Genomic DNA, 16,120 nt, shown 5'->3' on the forward strand with positions numbered 1-16,120 from the left:
GAGTAAGAGCTTCAAGAAGAAGTTAACGGTTGTCGCAGATTAGGCTGTCTTTTGCCAAAAGAGCTTAAGAGGTGCATGTCTTACTGTAGCAATATTGGAATCCTTAGTACTGCAGCACAGGTTGCTATCCAAGGAGCCTAGCTGAAGGATGGAAAGAGGTGTTTCAGGCAAATGAAGAAGGAAGCTAAATACTCTAATCCTTTCAGAGATAAAGTATTGAAGGTGTTGCATAGAGCTGATCAGGGACACATAATTTGTCAGCATAACAGATGTAAGAAAGAGCACTGCACAGAAAAGAAAACAGAGTTCAGCTGAATATAGGTCTGGCCAGATGTCCAAACATACGCCTAAGCTGGTAGGAATAGGAGCAAGTAATAAACAGTCTTCAGCAAAATTCAGGATGCCCCAGTAATGTTGTTCCCCACCTTATCTCTGCTGTGGAAATTACATCTGACTTTCCTTGCTCTCTTTACTTTACTATTTCTTAACCTGGGAAGGAAAGTTCTCTTTTTACTTTCCTCTGTTGTTTGGTTTTTTTTTTTTTGTTACTTGTTTTGTTGTTGCAGTTTGTTCATTGTGTGATAGTCTTAAAAAAGCAAAGGAAATTTGACCTGGCAACTGAAAGCACAGAGTTCCAAAGGTGCTTCATAGTCTGATGAGGTCAAGAAGTATCATTAGCTCAGTGCACAAAATTGTGTTACTAAACACAAATGTGATTTGTATGTGAGGATCTCCGTGAGCAGTACAAAACAATTGTGTGAAAGGCAGCTGGAAGAGCTGTATGCTCAGATACTGTTCACTCGATATTTTAAGTGAGCAATTTTTTTATATATATACAAATATAAAAGAATATATATTATACATATATATTTAAATATATATGTATAATATATATTAAACATATATTATACATATATATATTTAAATATACAAATACACATTTGAATTTCAGTGTTTGGTAGCATTCTAGAAGGATAACCTGCTGCTGGGCAATATCACTTACTGTCTGTAGAATTACTGCTGCACATGAACTGATTTCCCAATAACAGTCAAAGTGGTCATTCAACCTATATTTTGCATGCCTGGATTTAAAATGCAAAACAGCACCATACTTCATGCAAATGCCAACTCTGCCAGTGTTCTAGAGTGCATGTCCAGAGGAGGAAACAATAAGTTTATTCTTCTCCCCAATTAGACCTTTGTGAAAGGCTCAGTTATGTCTCCAGCTATCACATTGAACAGGCACCAAAGCAGCATGTTAATGTGCCTTTTAATGCTTCTTAGGAGTAGATCAAAAGAAATGTCAGGTGCACTTTACATTCCTCCCATGATGTGTCTGAGGCTGTTAGTGCATCACCTCTGCGAGGGATGTTGTTCCCGGGGCACTGCCTCCTGAAATGCTCTGGGATTTTCCATGGCACCGCTGCACCTCGTGGCTCAGCTCCACAGTTTGATGAAGCCAGTAGAGTCGTGCTGCTGTCACTGAGAGCAGGTTTTGGCCTTTTCTCTTCAGTGGGAGAAAAGAGCTGTTGAAATCAATCCTGTAGAAAATGACTTAAAACTCAACATGCTGGAAAATGCAACTTAATTAATGGGAGCAAACTTTCAAGCCTCCGCTGTAAACTGTTATTATTTTGTTTGCTTGCTTGAGGGAATATGTCAGAACAGCGTTTACCTTTTCTTAGTACAAGCTTGGCTGTTCTACCCATCATTTATTTTTACATGATTAGCAGGTGGATTTGTGGCTCTGTCACTCTAAGCACAGGATGCTAAACATGTGAAAGAGACAATTTTCCTTAACAAGGATAGCAGCATCATTTCACTGGTCCTGCACTACTTGGCTCCATAACGGTGTGGTGACTGATGCAGTGCACTGCTAGCAAGTGGCTCCTGTCAAAGCATGGGGCTAATATCAGACAAAAGATTGCAGAGTGCTTATAGTGTGTGAGACACAGCCAGGATGTCCTGGACACCCGCTTCTATACCAGATACTGTGAAAATAGAGTTGAGCCTCTGAGGTTTGTAAAGCTGAGTGTATATAATGTTAAAAAGGAAAATGAACAGCAAAGGTACCCTGTGTCAGATATTGGGTCAAAACTGCAAAGCAATTGACAAGGCTAAGGAAAGGATATGAGAAGGAAAGTAAACACATAGGGGGAAAGAAACAGCAAGGTAAGAGAAATATTGCAGTTTGCACAACAACATGGATAAGGACAAGAAGCTGAAATTAATGCAAAAGTGGGGAAGCGGTGAGAAGGGTTCAAGTTTTGTAACAAAGTTCATTTCTATATGTTTTCCTCTTTCAAATGGATGCTTTGAATAAATAGTGCTTTCATTTCCCATGAGGCAGAGGTGAATAATAAGTACCTCATCTGGGGACGCCGATCTCCCCAGCATCAGTCATCTGCTTGCAGCCTTACACTCCGGCAGTGCTTTGGCTGAGCAAATTAGCCTGAAGTGTTGTGCCCTTGGCTGGCAAATCCTTTCAACCCGGTTGAACGGACAAAATGAATACCCAGATTGTTCCTACGTCTGTTATTCTCTCATGTTTATCTGGCTGAGCTGTCAGTCAGGCCATTATAACTGTGGTGCACACTCAAATGACTTGTCCACTCACAAAAGCAGAGTCTGTTGATGATAAGCTAAACAAAACTGGAGAGCGACTGTTGGCAGAGTTGGGGGATCTTGCAAATGTCTCAGGTAAAAGCAGAAATGCGATTTGGGAAGGTACTGAAGGAGCTTTTCTTACTTGTGCATAATTGCAAGTGTTCACTGGGATTTGTTGGCAAATGATAAATGGGCATATATAATGAATTGGGTTCCTCTCTACTTTAAGCAAATTAAGTAGCACACAGAAGATTTCTGAAACTCGAATGTAAGGGTGTATTGCACTTATAGACTTAATTAGCTTGAAAAGACATAATTTGCTCACACGGGCTTTTCCAGGACAGAGCATAACTGTGATCTGCCATGTGCTGTCCTCTCCCGGGCATCAACGGGATGAGTGACAAGCACCCACAGTGCATCGGGTGGGCTATGTGGGGCTTGCTGGGGAGAGTGGCCTAACCTTCCACAGGGCTCTGGACACAGCTAACCCTGGGGTTTAATTACTCTGCCTCAGGTTTGCAGGTCCTGTGGGTTTGAACATGTCGGGTGCTTGTTTCTTCCCATATAGGGAGGACATTTGCACAAGGGGGGTTCGTCAGTTTTATTCATAAAAGGAATTGACCTTTTTTATCCAGCAAAACAAGGAACAACACAGGTGAAATGCTGCATGAAGATTTATTTACTGGCTTTTAATTTTTCTACTAGGACCCTGAGTTAGAAATAGGACTCCGAGCCACTCCTGAAACTAATTTTGTTGCAGTGCCTGTCTGCTGAATGTGAATATAGCCAAAGCCTTCTTGGTCTTCATGTTTGTGATCATAATTAACAAGCTTAAAGTTTACAGATTGTAAATGTGAACATTGTCTCAGATGTTTAAACAATGCTGATCTGTATAACAGAGAGCGTTTCCTCCAGCTCCTTCCTAGTCAGAGGAACTCCATTCAGTGCTGTCTTGTCAGAAGAGTTTTCTTCATTATTCAGCATCCTACATTCTGCAGTGGAAAAGGAAAAGACAAGACTGAGTAAAGCTGCAATGGTTTAAATACTCATAAGTGTCATGAAGAACCAGAGGGAAGCTGAAGTAAAAAGAAGGTCCAATGTCTTGTAGAGAGTTTGTTACGAAGCACAGTTAGTGAGGGAGAAGCCACTGAGAACGTGGCACAGCATGGCAACATCTCTTTTATCAGCAGCTGGTGCCTTCAAAATCCCAACCCCAGTAGCCTTGTTGGCTGTGATGATAACTGTAACGGATGGTACAGCTATTTTTCATCAAATGCTTGTTAGTCAATTTATTAGATTCCTAATATACTAATGCACTCATTTGGCAGGCATCTCAGCAAACGAGACTTGCAGTGGAGTGTACTCATTCAAAGTCATGGTAACTCAGAGGTTGCTGATTTCTCATCAGCACTCAGAAGATAATTTGCAAATGTGCCATTTATCATTATGTGCTTTGTAGAAGCAGATCTCATGAATGGGATAAACAGATAAGAGTCTAATAATGAACATTTCCTTCTGAAACACCATTACCAGCTTCTAGAGTATTATGTTTTATACACATTGCACATACTGCACCTCTGTGTGCATCTGCATCTGCATGTGCTGCTAAAGTAGCTTGGGGACATAGTGTTTTGAGGACGGCTAGTGCACTTTTTGATCTCTCTGCTGAGGGACACGGAGTTGGAGTAGGTTAGACTTGTCTATGAAAGATATAAGACTTTTGTTTGTAATCATTTAAGAAGTAATGGGTATGTGTGGACTTTTTCACAGTGGTAGAAAGCCACCACTAACTTTCCAGCTTTCCGTTTCTCACCGGAAACATAAGCACCTGTGAAAAGCCACTGGTAAATCCAACAAAAGGATTATTCAGAGGTTCAATGGTAAGGATTAGATGGCAGAGATTGCTGAAGGAGCACTTTTCTTCCACACCAAAGACAACAAGCTGTACGGATGCTCTGACCTGTACTGCTGTTTGCCACTGCATTTGACTTTGCATTGATGACTGCTTTTTATTTGCTTGTTCACTTTTTACTGGGAAGTAGTTTAAAGTAACAGTAGCCATGCGATCAGTCTGCAAATGTGGTTCCTGTCTCCTCTTGTGACATTCAGGGTGCAAGCCCTGCATACAAATCGTTGCTACTTATTTTTACTTCTGCAGATGTGATCTTATTAAATGAAAGGTGTAACAAGAAGCCCAGCATAGGAAGGAGCCCTTTTGCCAAACGGCTCTGTGTATTTAGCTCTCCGAGTGCTTTCCAGCAGAGCTCAGAAACCATGCAAAGATATTGATAATTGATTCCGTTTTATATAAGTTAAAAACTAGCTTTTCCCTCCTAGTGTGAAGGTAATGGGTTTTGTCTGTAGAAAGATAATAATCCTATGAACCATTTCTACGCCCTCTATTAAAGAATAGTGCAGCTTGCACTTGAACATAATGCCCATGTCAGCTCAGCTTTTTAAACATTCATCTTAAAAGAGTCTTCAAGGACTGGAAAGAAATCTTCCCTAGACACCAAGCTAAGTTTGAGAAACTTAAAAAGTCATGAAGATCCTGTCAATTAATGTGTTTATTCTTATACAGATACTCTGGAAAAAGCATCTTCAGACATGAAAGCTGTTTTCTTTCGATTAAAAAGTTGTCATTGCATTTAGTTTCCATAGGTAATGCAGAGGGGGATTTTTTTTCCCATTTACTGTATTGGGAGATAAATGCATCACTTTTTTCTTCTTACCATATTCCTCACAGGAACTTTTATTTATTACATGAACAAAAAATGAAGGAAGAACAGAGCTAAACTGAAATCTTGCTTCCAAATTTGTATGCAGGAGGTTACTTGATTTATAAGCTTAGGTAATTTCATTTTTGTTCACACTCCTTCAGTTGAAAGGCTCCCACAAACAGTGTTACAGCAGTGAAGGGAAGAGATGGGGAAATTTATCAAGCTATTTTTCAAATTATTTTCACATAATCTGTCAAAGTCATAAATATGCTAGAAAGGAAACATAAAGAGTATGTTCAAATAGAGGAGCATGTCTGAGCGAGCAGCCGGACTGCAGCGTGGCCAAAAACATGGGGACTGCTCTTGGCTGCAGCAGCATCTGCCCTCAAATCCGGTCCTGGCTCTAGTGGTATCAGATCCCTATTTGATGGATTAAGGGCTGACAAAATGAAATAGAAAACATCATTAAATAGGAGAGGTCAGAGGAAAGGGGATAGGCTTCTTCCCTCCCAGGTCTCTGTTGGGGTTTACAAATGGGGATGGTGTGGAATCTAAATGGTGCACATCCTTGGTCAGGAAGTGAATCGCATCCTGTGATGGGACTCCATGCGTTGGAGAAAACAGCCCTGGAGCGTGCATTCCTTGTGGAGGGTCTTGGGAGACAATCTTGGCAAAGCAGGGGGAAAAATAAACAGAAAAGCAACTGAGATTGAAGGAGCCAGTCTAGTAAGAAATCTTTAATTTCTAATGAGCTTTAAAGGACTTGAGAGAGTTGATTTTTTTTTTCTAACAAACCAGTTCAAGTACATGCCTTCAGATTATAAAAGTACCTGAAATTGCCTAGAATATCAGCATGCATAGCTTGTTAGTATTTACATATATTTACATAGGAAAACAAGAGAAAGATCTACAGTTATTTACAGTCTACATAGGAGAAGAGAAAGGCAGCATAATTGTATTTCCTAAAATACAGTAGTTGAATAGTCAGCACATGCATATTAAGATATATTTGCATGATAGAACGTAAATGTTTTAAGACATACCTTTTTAACTCCCTATGCTAAGGTATAGCATAATAAAGGTAAAATTTTTTTTGTGTGTTTTGTTTCTAGTCTATTTGCATCAAGTGCTTTAAAATGTTCACTAACACAGCGGCAGCATTATTTACCCTGGCAATTAAAGCAACAGTACACACAATAATTTCCTACTAACTAGCAACAAGCTGCTGGTGAATGAAATATCTAGTGTTTCTCATTATCCATTGACCAACATACAGGGATCTCTCCTTGTAAAGGCAGTGCCTAAGCTATCACCATTAATTATAGAAGTAATATAAATGAGACTTTACAGTATGTACTAAATGAAATATTAACAAGGCCAGTGTCTTTTAGCCTGAAAGATGCAGTAACAGGGCACACTTTAGAACAGCCTACCTATGAAAATCACACATACATAATACAGGAGTGTCTGGCTTACAGCTCTAAGCCCAGACTTTAGAGGCCTGTTTGCTAGATCTGTATTATTGCAAAATACATTCCCTTAATTAGGTTCTGGAAGACAGATTTAGTAGTTGATTTCTTACCATGATATGTCCCCATCATAACACCCTGTGTTTTTTCAATGTGTTATATTACTGAAATATGTGTGTGCCTGTGCGTGCGCGTGCATACATGTCTGTGTCAACAGATGAAAAAGTCTTCACCTTTAAAACCTAAACAGTTTGATAAATATTTGTCCCAAAAGGTCACTTGCTTAAAAAGCATTGTGTTGTATGAAGGATTTTTTCACTCATATTTAAAATAAAAGTCAGTCCAAAAAGTTATCTGTGCAATGAAAGAGAAAGCCAAATGTCAGTATTGTGATGACATTCTTTGCAATACTGCATGTGAAAAAGTCTAAATTTTGACAAGTAATAGTATTAAAAAGTTGTATAAAATGTACAGCATATACAGTATGGTATGTATGCATACATTTATATAAAGTATATGTCTAATTAAAGCACGGCAAAACCATAAAACATTTCAAGTCAGCATGTTAAAAAAAGAAGTGGTTTCAATGAATTCTTATCTACGTACACCCAAACACCAGCCAGCCCTATTCTGATGATTTAGTTGCAGCAGCATATCTAATCTGTCTTTTTGGCAGGATATGTTTATTGTCAACAACCTGTTTGCTCAACTCTTCAAATTACCCTTGCCCTGAAGAATCAGCCCTTAGCTGGCAGGTTATGTGTTTTAGGAGGATTTCCATAGGATTTCTATTTTTGACAGTGGCCAACAAGTCATGATAGGACTCATGTTTATATAAACATACACCACAAAATCTCAGAAAGCAAGTGGCAGAGATTTCAGGTATGATCAGCTCCTGATAGTGCTGCTATGATGCTCAAGGGCTGTCTCTTATATGTTCTTTGCTTCTAACTCCACTGGCCAGTGTTGGCACATAGGGCAGGGGGCAAGCAATGGACAACAACATAATATGGTCAACTTGATTGCATCCTTACTCCATTACACTCTGAAATAAAGATCTGTAATTTTCCTTAGGGTTTTTTCCCAAATCGAGAAATGAGCAAAGCGTGCAGTATCACACAACTGCTCCATACTAGCCTGCGAGAAAAGAGAAGCAATGCTGGATCATAGCAATTTGCATGCAGTGCTCAAAACTGCCACTTCCGTGGAGCAGTGATGTCTTAAAAGTGTAAATCAGGTGTGAATGGGAGTTCAGCAGGCAGAAGAGGAAAATGCAGAAGTGAACTGCTTGGAAATGTGATGTGGGTAAAAAGGCCAGGGCAAGCAGCCTGTGGGGCATGCTGCTGCTCCTGCTGTTGAAATGCTGATTGGGCAAGGTAAAACCATATGCTTCACTAAAGTTTTTGAGGCTTAAGATTGCTCTTTGTCAGGCTTGAAAGAATTTTCAGAAGCTAATTGTGGATTTTAATAAGATACTGGGAAAAGGAAGGAATAGGGCGCTGCCTGTGGGAACCAGCTCCCTTCTAGTTTCTGTGATAAGAGCATTTAGGTTGAATAGACATAGGTGTCTGGTGCTGCCTTAAACATTGTATGGTTTTATCTGAGATATCTGTGAGAGGACGGCAAATACAATACCAGGCCTATGCAAAATGTGTGCTTTTCTGAAGGACAGCTGTAGAGCATGTGGGATATCTGAAGGTAGCTCAGATGTCTTAAGACCCTGTTAGGCAAGTGAATCCCAACCCTGGTATGCCATGATGGCTCTGTCTAGCATATGCCAAGGGTAGGAGAGATGACCTGGTGGATCATCTTTTCAGGGCCTGGGTCCCTCTAAAGCATCCATGTTTGAAGAATTCAATGATGTTTTTGCTAATAAGAGTTTTACCAAGTTTTGTGAGCTGAGCAAAAAGAAACTGGGTGAGAGACGGAAGGGACTGGAATAGGGTCTGGTATAGCAAACAGCTTCCCAGGTTAAAGAATTAAGTTTATACAACAGAGAAAAATATGCATGATTTTAAAAGGTAATCGTATTTTTGTCAGCTATTTTGCCAAACTTGTTCTACATCTTCTACACATTTTAACAGTGGTTTATAATATAACACTTTATACTTACACTGTGCTTTCCAACAGTAAGTATGAAAGCACTCCATAAATCTGAACTCATCCTCACAACACCCCTGTGAGGTGGGTAAATAATAGTACTCTCTCCATTTTACAGCTGGGAAAAGTGAGGTACATGGGGTTGAAGTGACTTGTCCAAGTTCACTAAGGAAGAAAAAGTTGCAAAGAGAAAACCAACCCACTTCTGAATTGATGTCCTGTATTATATTTTTTTCCCTCCTTTGGAATGGTTGCAGGCAATCTGTTTGACACTGGATGGTGGAGGTTGGAAGTTTTCAAGCACTATCATTGCCATAATTGAGAACATATGGGGTGTTGCATAACACAAACAACATGGTGCATTATCAAAATACATTTATTACGATGGACACATTTTCTTTTGCAAAGTTAAAACTCAGAATGCAAGTTAAATATAGCTGCATATATTGAATAGTTGAAATAATCACTAGGTCTTAATGCCTCAGCAGTTGAACACAAATCCTCTTTCGTGAACTGCTGCAGTTTCCTTACTCAAAGAACATAGCACACTTATCTTCTATAATGTATGTAAAGAACACTGTAAATGTGTAAAGGTCTTAATGACACTAAGATAAGTTACAGCTTGAAAACAACTATGCTTCTCAAGCAGAGAAGTTGATGGAGTTTTGAGTCTTTGTGAATTAATTGAAAAAGAAATACATCAGAAGAAAAAAAGCAGACAATATAGATTTTGGGTTATCCATTGTATTATCTTCTAAGAGATGCTTTGCTGGTTTAAATGTGGTGATAGGGGAAGGGGAAGTGATTGAGAATAACCTGGTTTAGACATGGCTCGGTGAGACCCTTGTTCAGGCTCAGTTAGGATCACATTTTCCTGCTGGCATTTGGGTGGAGATGGGACCTGAAGTCAGCTGAGCCCGATTTGTTTCTTAGATCATATTTGGCAGCTCCAAAGTTGTTTTTTTTTTTAGCTGCAGATATGATTTCAGTTTATCATACTCACCCAGAATAGCAAAGGCAGGTCTCAATTTCATATTTCTTTGCTGAAAAAGCAATCAGGGAATCCTATTTTCTCACAGGAGACTAATACATACATATTCTGAATGTTATTCATAAGATAACTGTGCATCTGGGATTGCTTTGAGTATAAGGACTGCAGAAGGAAACAAACAGTTCTCCTGTCATCTCACACGCAAGACTAAAACTTGTTCACTGCATTGTACAAAAAGTGACTATCCCTCACAGCTCTGAGTTACAGGAAACAGAGCAAAGTAATGCCTGTCATTGAGAAGTAGCTCCCTCAGCTATGACTGGCTTTAGCCACAGCTGATACCACCAAACAGCTCTTAAAACTCCTCCTAAAAGCACTTCAGGTACTGGGGAATCCCAAAGGTTGAATGAGGACATGAGTATTTTAGACTTGCTAGTGTTTTTCAGAAGAGGTCATCACGCTCTGCATTGTTTGCCAGGAGTTGGGCTTGATGGGAAAAACTACCAGTTCCATTCATCTGCTGAAACGTTTTAATGTTGCAGAGAAAGGAATAAGTATGTTTTGAGAAAACACTACACCACAATCCCTGCTAGCAATTCCATAGGGAAACAAATCCACTCTGAGGGCAGTTTTCTTCCAGGAGGTAAGGCAAAGCTTGGCTGCACCTCCCTTCATCCACTCCCCCTGAGTGTCAGTATCAGGCAACAAGCAACAGAGCTTGTCCTCAGCAACTACAAATCTGAGGACCCCCAGAGAAGGCAATGGACCTGTGTGGATTTACACCAGGTGAAGATGAGGCTTGAGGAATATAAAACTGCAGCTGTAACTTTAGGGTTTGGTTTGGACAGTTTAGAACTGATCATGATGGAGATAGGCTCCATATCATTCTTTTGTTACTCCAAGGAAACTTTAGATTTCACGTCAGATCAGGAAATGACCATTGCTTGAAGCTAGCCGATGGAGAGTTTTTCCCTATCTAGCAGAATGGATTTGAACTCTTCAGGGTGTTTTTCAGAGGCACAAAGAAGGTATGGGAGACCCTATTGGTTCCATGATCTGGAATATATTCATACTACCTCATCTTCACACCGCTGTGTAATGAGTTATGCCTCTACAAATGGTATATTTGCAATGCTTTCATGTGAGTCTATTATTTCTGTGTCCTAACAGACCCACATGATGTGTTTGCTTTGTCTAATAGTCCTGAGATGAATAACAGAAACAGCCTGAAGAGTTTCAAGGAAGCACTTGCCTTTTTGTTTCACCTAAGCTGCTTGCTTTGGCCCTTGTCACAAATTCTCACCTCTCATGTCACTTTGAATCCACCTCTTCCCACTGGACATCTTTTAAAATGCACTTGCTAAACTTATCCTCAGGCTACCAAGATAAAAGGCCTTTATCCTTAATTTTTTGTAAGAAAATAAAAACCTCCTTTTCAGGGAAGCTCATCCCATCTCACTGGCAGGCATTGTTTAGCACAATCTGTGTGCCCTTAACAGAGTTTAGAGTGGATCTTATTCATTTGTAGTTGATACATATACAGATAAGTTATGGCTTTGTTTCTATTATTTATATGCTTGGTATGTAAACTTGCTTCAGAGCAGGAATCTAATTTTAGAAAACAAACATGCATTCAAAACTAGACATATCTAAAAACTAAACATTAACTGCATAATATGTTTTCTTATCAGGACCATAAATGGTATCTTAGACTACTAATGGATGCATTACATATATTAATGAGGGGTTTACTGTATACTGTATCCCCACAACCCCTTTTCTTTTACTATTAAGATATTCAATATTAATTTGTATTCAGTGCCATCAGTTACAAATTGACAGCTAGCAGTTATGAAATAAATGCCTATGAACTACTATAAATGCCTTAGTAACTACTTAGTATTTTCATCTCAACAAAGGCTTTTGGAAGGCTGGATAATTTAGATCTTTGAGCCTCAACTATAAATAAACAGCAACTGCTGTATAAATCCCACCCTGCTGCAGTTGAAGATTGTATTACAAAACTGACAAATGATTTGCGGAAGAGAATGATGAACCCTTATTACTAAGACACTCTTCAACTTAATCCAAAACAAGATTCCCGGGTAATTTTACGTGTGCTAGAAAGATTGATAGCATGGTGCTTGCCTAGCAGCTTTCAAATGTTTGGCCGGATCGGAAATGGCATTGAGGCATGATTAAAGATTCAGTTGGGCTTCTCACAAATTCTTTATCCTGTGTATTCATCATTGCAACCCACTGCCTTTGTTGCAGGTTAAAGAAGGGCTGACCCCCAGCTCCGGTGATTAGCACCCTGTACAACTGACGGACGTATGGAAAAGAAATGTTTAGGTTGCCCAGTGCTTTTAGCATTGTTTATCAGTTGAGATTGTTGGGAGGGGGGACATTAATCACAATAGATCACGGAGAGCTTGTGACAACTGACAGGCTCATTGTTTAAGACATTTTTTAACGAAGTTGTTAACATTAATTATTTTATATAGTACTCTAATCTTCTTCAAATTACGTTCTGACATGGCACAAACCGCTTGGCATTGAAAGTCATTCAACAGTGATTAAAGTGCTCTTTTTATCGGTTTAAGAATGTTTCATCTTGTATCAGCAGTATGGAATTGTTTACTAATTAGATTCCCTAACATCCTCTGCTGTCGTATTCTGATGATATGTGAACAGGAAAGCTGATGAGCAAAAAATTAAAACTTGTTATGGAACTGTCATAAGGCCCAACGTATAAAGATATCATTCAAAAGACTGTGTTCATAAGGGATAAACAATATTTAGTGAGAAACTAAGCAGTTTCTGAGCCTAGCTCGGCATGGCTGGCAGTGCAGGCATTTTGCAGTTATCTGCAGCTCTGGCTCTTCCTGGAGGTTTGTGGTATCTGTGTGGTAGGTGCAAAGGAGGAATTTGTCCCTTGAGGACCTTCCAGTTCTGCATGGCATATGCAGGGCTCCTAGGCATCCCGCTGTGGGCAGGAGGTTGGGCAAGAGACCTCCTGAGATATCCCCATGATTCTGTGACGCTCATTCCCATCTGTCCATGAGCAAGTCACTTAGGCAGATCCTCAAGTGTCTGAATGCAACTAGTTCACATTCAACAAAGGAAATTAGACTCTTAAATGGCTTTGAGAATCTGGGATTTACCTTCTGTTTTGTAGTTTTGCCGTCTGAAGGAAGCTCCTAGGCTTGATGAGTTTGTCCGTTATTCTGAGATATTAAAGCTTTACCCTCTGTCAACGAAGGGATAAACATGACTGCATTTCTCTTAAGCAATAAGAAAAGGTATTTTTCCTTCAATGATAGAACCATTGAACTTTCTTCTTCCAAAACAGCCAACACGATTGAAACATTTAGAAAGAAGTAAGGATATACACAGCCAAAAAGCAAATGGCACATTGCTTACATCCAGTTCTCAGTGAAACACTGGAGGCATCACAAGATAAAGTGCTTTGGGCTTCCAGCCACATAATCTTTTATCACTTAAAGTAAATATCCTACGCTCACACGGGGAAAACTATTCTCTTCTTTTAAGTCTAGGTTGTGCAAGGTATAAAGTACTGCTGTTATACTGTGGGGCATTCTCCTGCCTGCTGAGAATTTTGTTTAAAAGCAGTCAAATTTGACTCATTTAAAAAGATAAATTATTGTTTGGTTTGGATTTTAAACTGCTCTGATAAACTTCCATTTTATGAATTAGCTGAATTCTATTAGAGCTAGCCTGAGTTTAGCTTGGCTGGATGGATGCTTTTCAGCAATAGCTTAAGGGCTCTCTCTCTGCATTGAGCAATTTAGTTTAATTTTACCTTTCTAATAAAAGTCCAGTTGAATTGCTTGCAAGAAACTAATGATAATCTTTAGGGGCTTTGAATCATTCTAAATAGCTGAATACAGCGATCATACCTGTGCTGTGGAGCTTTATAGGATAGTTCAAATAAGCATAGGAATTTTATTGTTCTCTATTAATATTATTTTTAGTAGAACTCTATTCCATTTCTCCTACTGCCTTTAAGATACTTTCTCATTTTTAAAAAAGATACTGGTTTAATAAGAGGATTACTATGTATTATACTAACTTTAAAACTATTTTGGTCTTGATAAATATATGCCTTTCAAAATACTTAATACAGACAGTTTTGGTTTACCTTGTGATGGGAGATCATTTCTAAGCTGTGAAGTCATCATTATCAGTTTAATCCCATCTTCTGAGAAAAATGCATGTCTTGCAAACAAATATGCCTTCCTTTGCCGTTACAAAGTTCAGATGCCTCAACCAAGGAGAGATGGGGCTTTTTAAACTGCTTGCTTCCCTCGAAGGATGAGAATGCAAAGTAGAGGTCTTCTGCAGGTTGACCCCCTAACAGCATCCTGAGTTTTCTTGGTTGTGACAATGAAAGGCCAGAAAAAAAGGACTGGAGGAAAACCACAAGAGATTGAAGCCTATTCTCTTTCCCCATTAAATTATCCTAATGTGGCAACATCTAATTTCTCTTCATTTACTTTTTCAATCATACTTGGCAGCCTCTTTATTCTGATTCCTATCAGCTCATAATTAGTTACCACAGAGAGGACTAAGATGTACATAAATAATCATAAGATGCCAGATAAACTCTATCGGTTTTAAATTAGTATTGCGTCTTGCTATGTGCTCTCACCTATTATTTTTAATTAGAGTTTATAAAGTAAAGTAGCTTCTAACCCTCTTTTGCAGCTATTCTGGCATGACATTTTTAATCTGTGCCAGGGAGTAGCCCATCACCAGTGCCAGGGTGCTCATCCCAGCCCTGTGGCCTCAGTCTCCGGGTTTCTGTTGGAGAAATTTGGAGAAACACATTCTTCCTGTTTGAACATAATTCACTTGATAAGAAAAAGGAAAAGAAAGGAAAAGAGGAAAAGGAAAAGATCTCCTGATCCACAAAAGCCTCCAATATATCTACTCCATTTCTTAAAGTATTAGAAGACATAAGAAATGGTTGTTACAGAGCAAAAAAACTCCAAACACTGGAAAGCCCTACATCTCTGGGAAATCAGAACCTCTCTCTGCCTGCAGCAGATGAACGTTTGTACAAGGCAGCGGTGACAACTGCCACAGTGAAATCAAAGATATATGGGCAGGTTTGGCACCACTCCTGACTGCACTTTACATGATAGGTCTTAATTGGAGTGCCCAGGTTAATTTTGTACAAGAGGTTTAAAAAACCCAAACAAACAAAATACATATATCAGCCTGCATTGCCCGTCAGGATTAGGAAGTGGGGGTGCCCAAGGTGTATGGTAAGTATTGTCTATGTTGCAAAAAGAAACCAGAGAGTTTTGAGTGGCTGCTTTTATACCTGGCTCAACTGTTCTGATTTTGAAAGCTGCGTGGGCAGACCCTGCCCTGCTACATTAGGCCAGACTTGCCTTGCTGCCAATCAGTTGTTTATTGAGGAGCGCCAAAAGACCCAAGACCAGGGCTGTGGGTCACGATTGTCTTTTTTTAAGAGGAAAGGAAAAGGAAAAAAGTCCTCACTAAGGTTTTTAGCAACTAAGTGCCCAACAGGCAGGCAGGGAGCACCCTAAGCAGGATTTCAGCCTTGTTCCCAGGCGGTTTACCCTGTCAGCTGCAGTGATTTCCGCTGGCGCTTTCCTAAGACGGAGCTTCAAAGGACTGCAGTCAACATGACAATGATAAAATATCTATCTTTATCTATATTTATATAGGTGTTTTTTTCTATCTCATTTTTTGTTCTTTTTTAAATTCCAGCAACAAGGAGCGGCCACAACTGTGTACTGCGCTACAGCTGCGGAGCTGGAGGGCCTGGGAGGGATGTACTTCAACAACTGCTGCCGCTGCCTGCCGTCGCAGGAGGCGCAGGGCGAAGCGACGGCTGCAGCCCTGTGGGAGCTGAGCGAGAGGCTGATCCAAGAACGAATTGGCAGGCAGTCCAAATAACAGGGAGCTCCTGGAAGGATCAAAACACACGAGTGTGTACACGCTCGAAAACTGCCAACACTGGAACCTGTCCAATCTTATCATCTAGAGGGTTTCCATATACCTCAGATACAGATTAACCAGTGTTAAATGAAATAATAGCAGTCACAACATAGTGAAAAATGTTAAGTACTAATGGGAAATGGGGAATACTGTGGGTTAAAGGGACAATGCGGCTTCCTGGGGCTTAGTTAGTCTCGGTTCTCTTTCTTTTGATTATAGCCTGTTCAAAGTGTAACCCA

General features: G+C 39.8%; 1 protein-coding gene across 1 annotated transcript in view; it reads left to right on the forward strand.

Annotated features, from left to right (window-relative positions):
• WWOX (WW domain containing oxidoreductase) overlaps positions 1-15,839 on the forward strand; it is a gene marked incomplete at both ends in the record, with an annotated part of 524,546 nt that extends 508,707 nt beyond the window's left edge. Inside the window, one exon of the mRNA XM_080638636.1 lies at positions 15,651-15,839. Coding sequence (XP_080494762.1) covers positions 15,651-15,839 — 189 coding nt within the window. The remainder of the gene's footprint in view (positions 1-15,650) is intronic.
• Positions 15,840-16,120: the final 281 nt, after the last annotated feature.

The sequence above is a fragment of the Psittacula echo genome, assembly GCF_963264785.1.
Source record: "Psittacula echo genome assembly, chromosome: Z".
In the NCBI taxonomy this organism is placed as follows: domain Eukaryota; kingdom Metazoa; phylum Chordata; class Aves; order Psittaciformes; family Psittacidae; genus Psittacula; species Psittacula echo.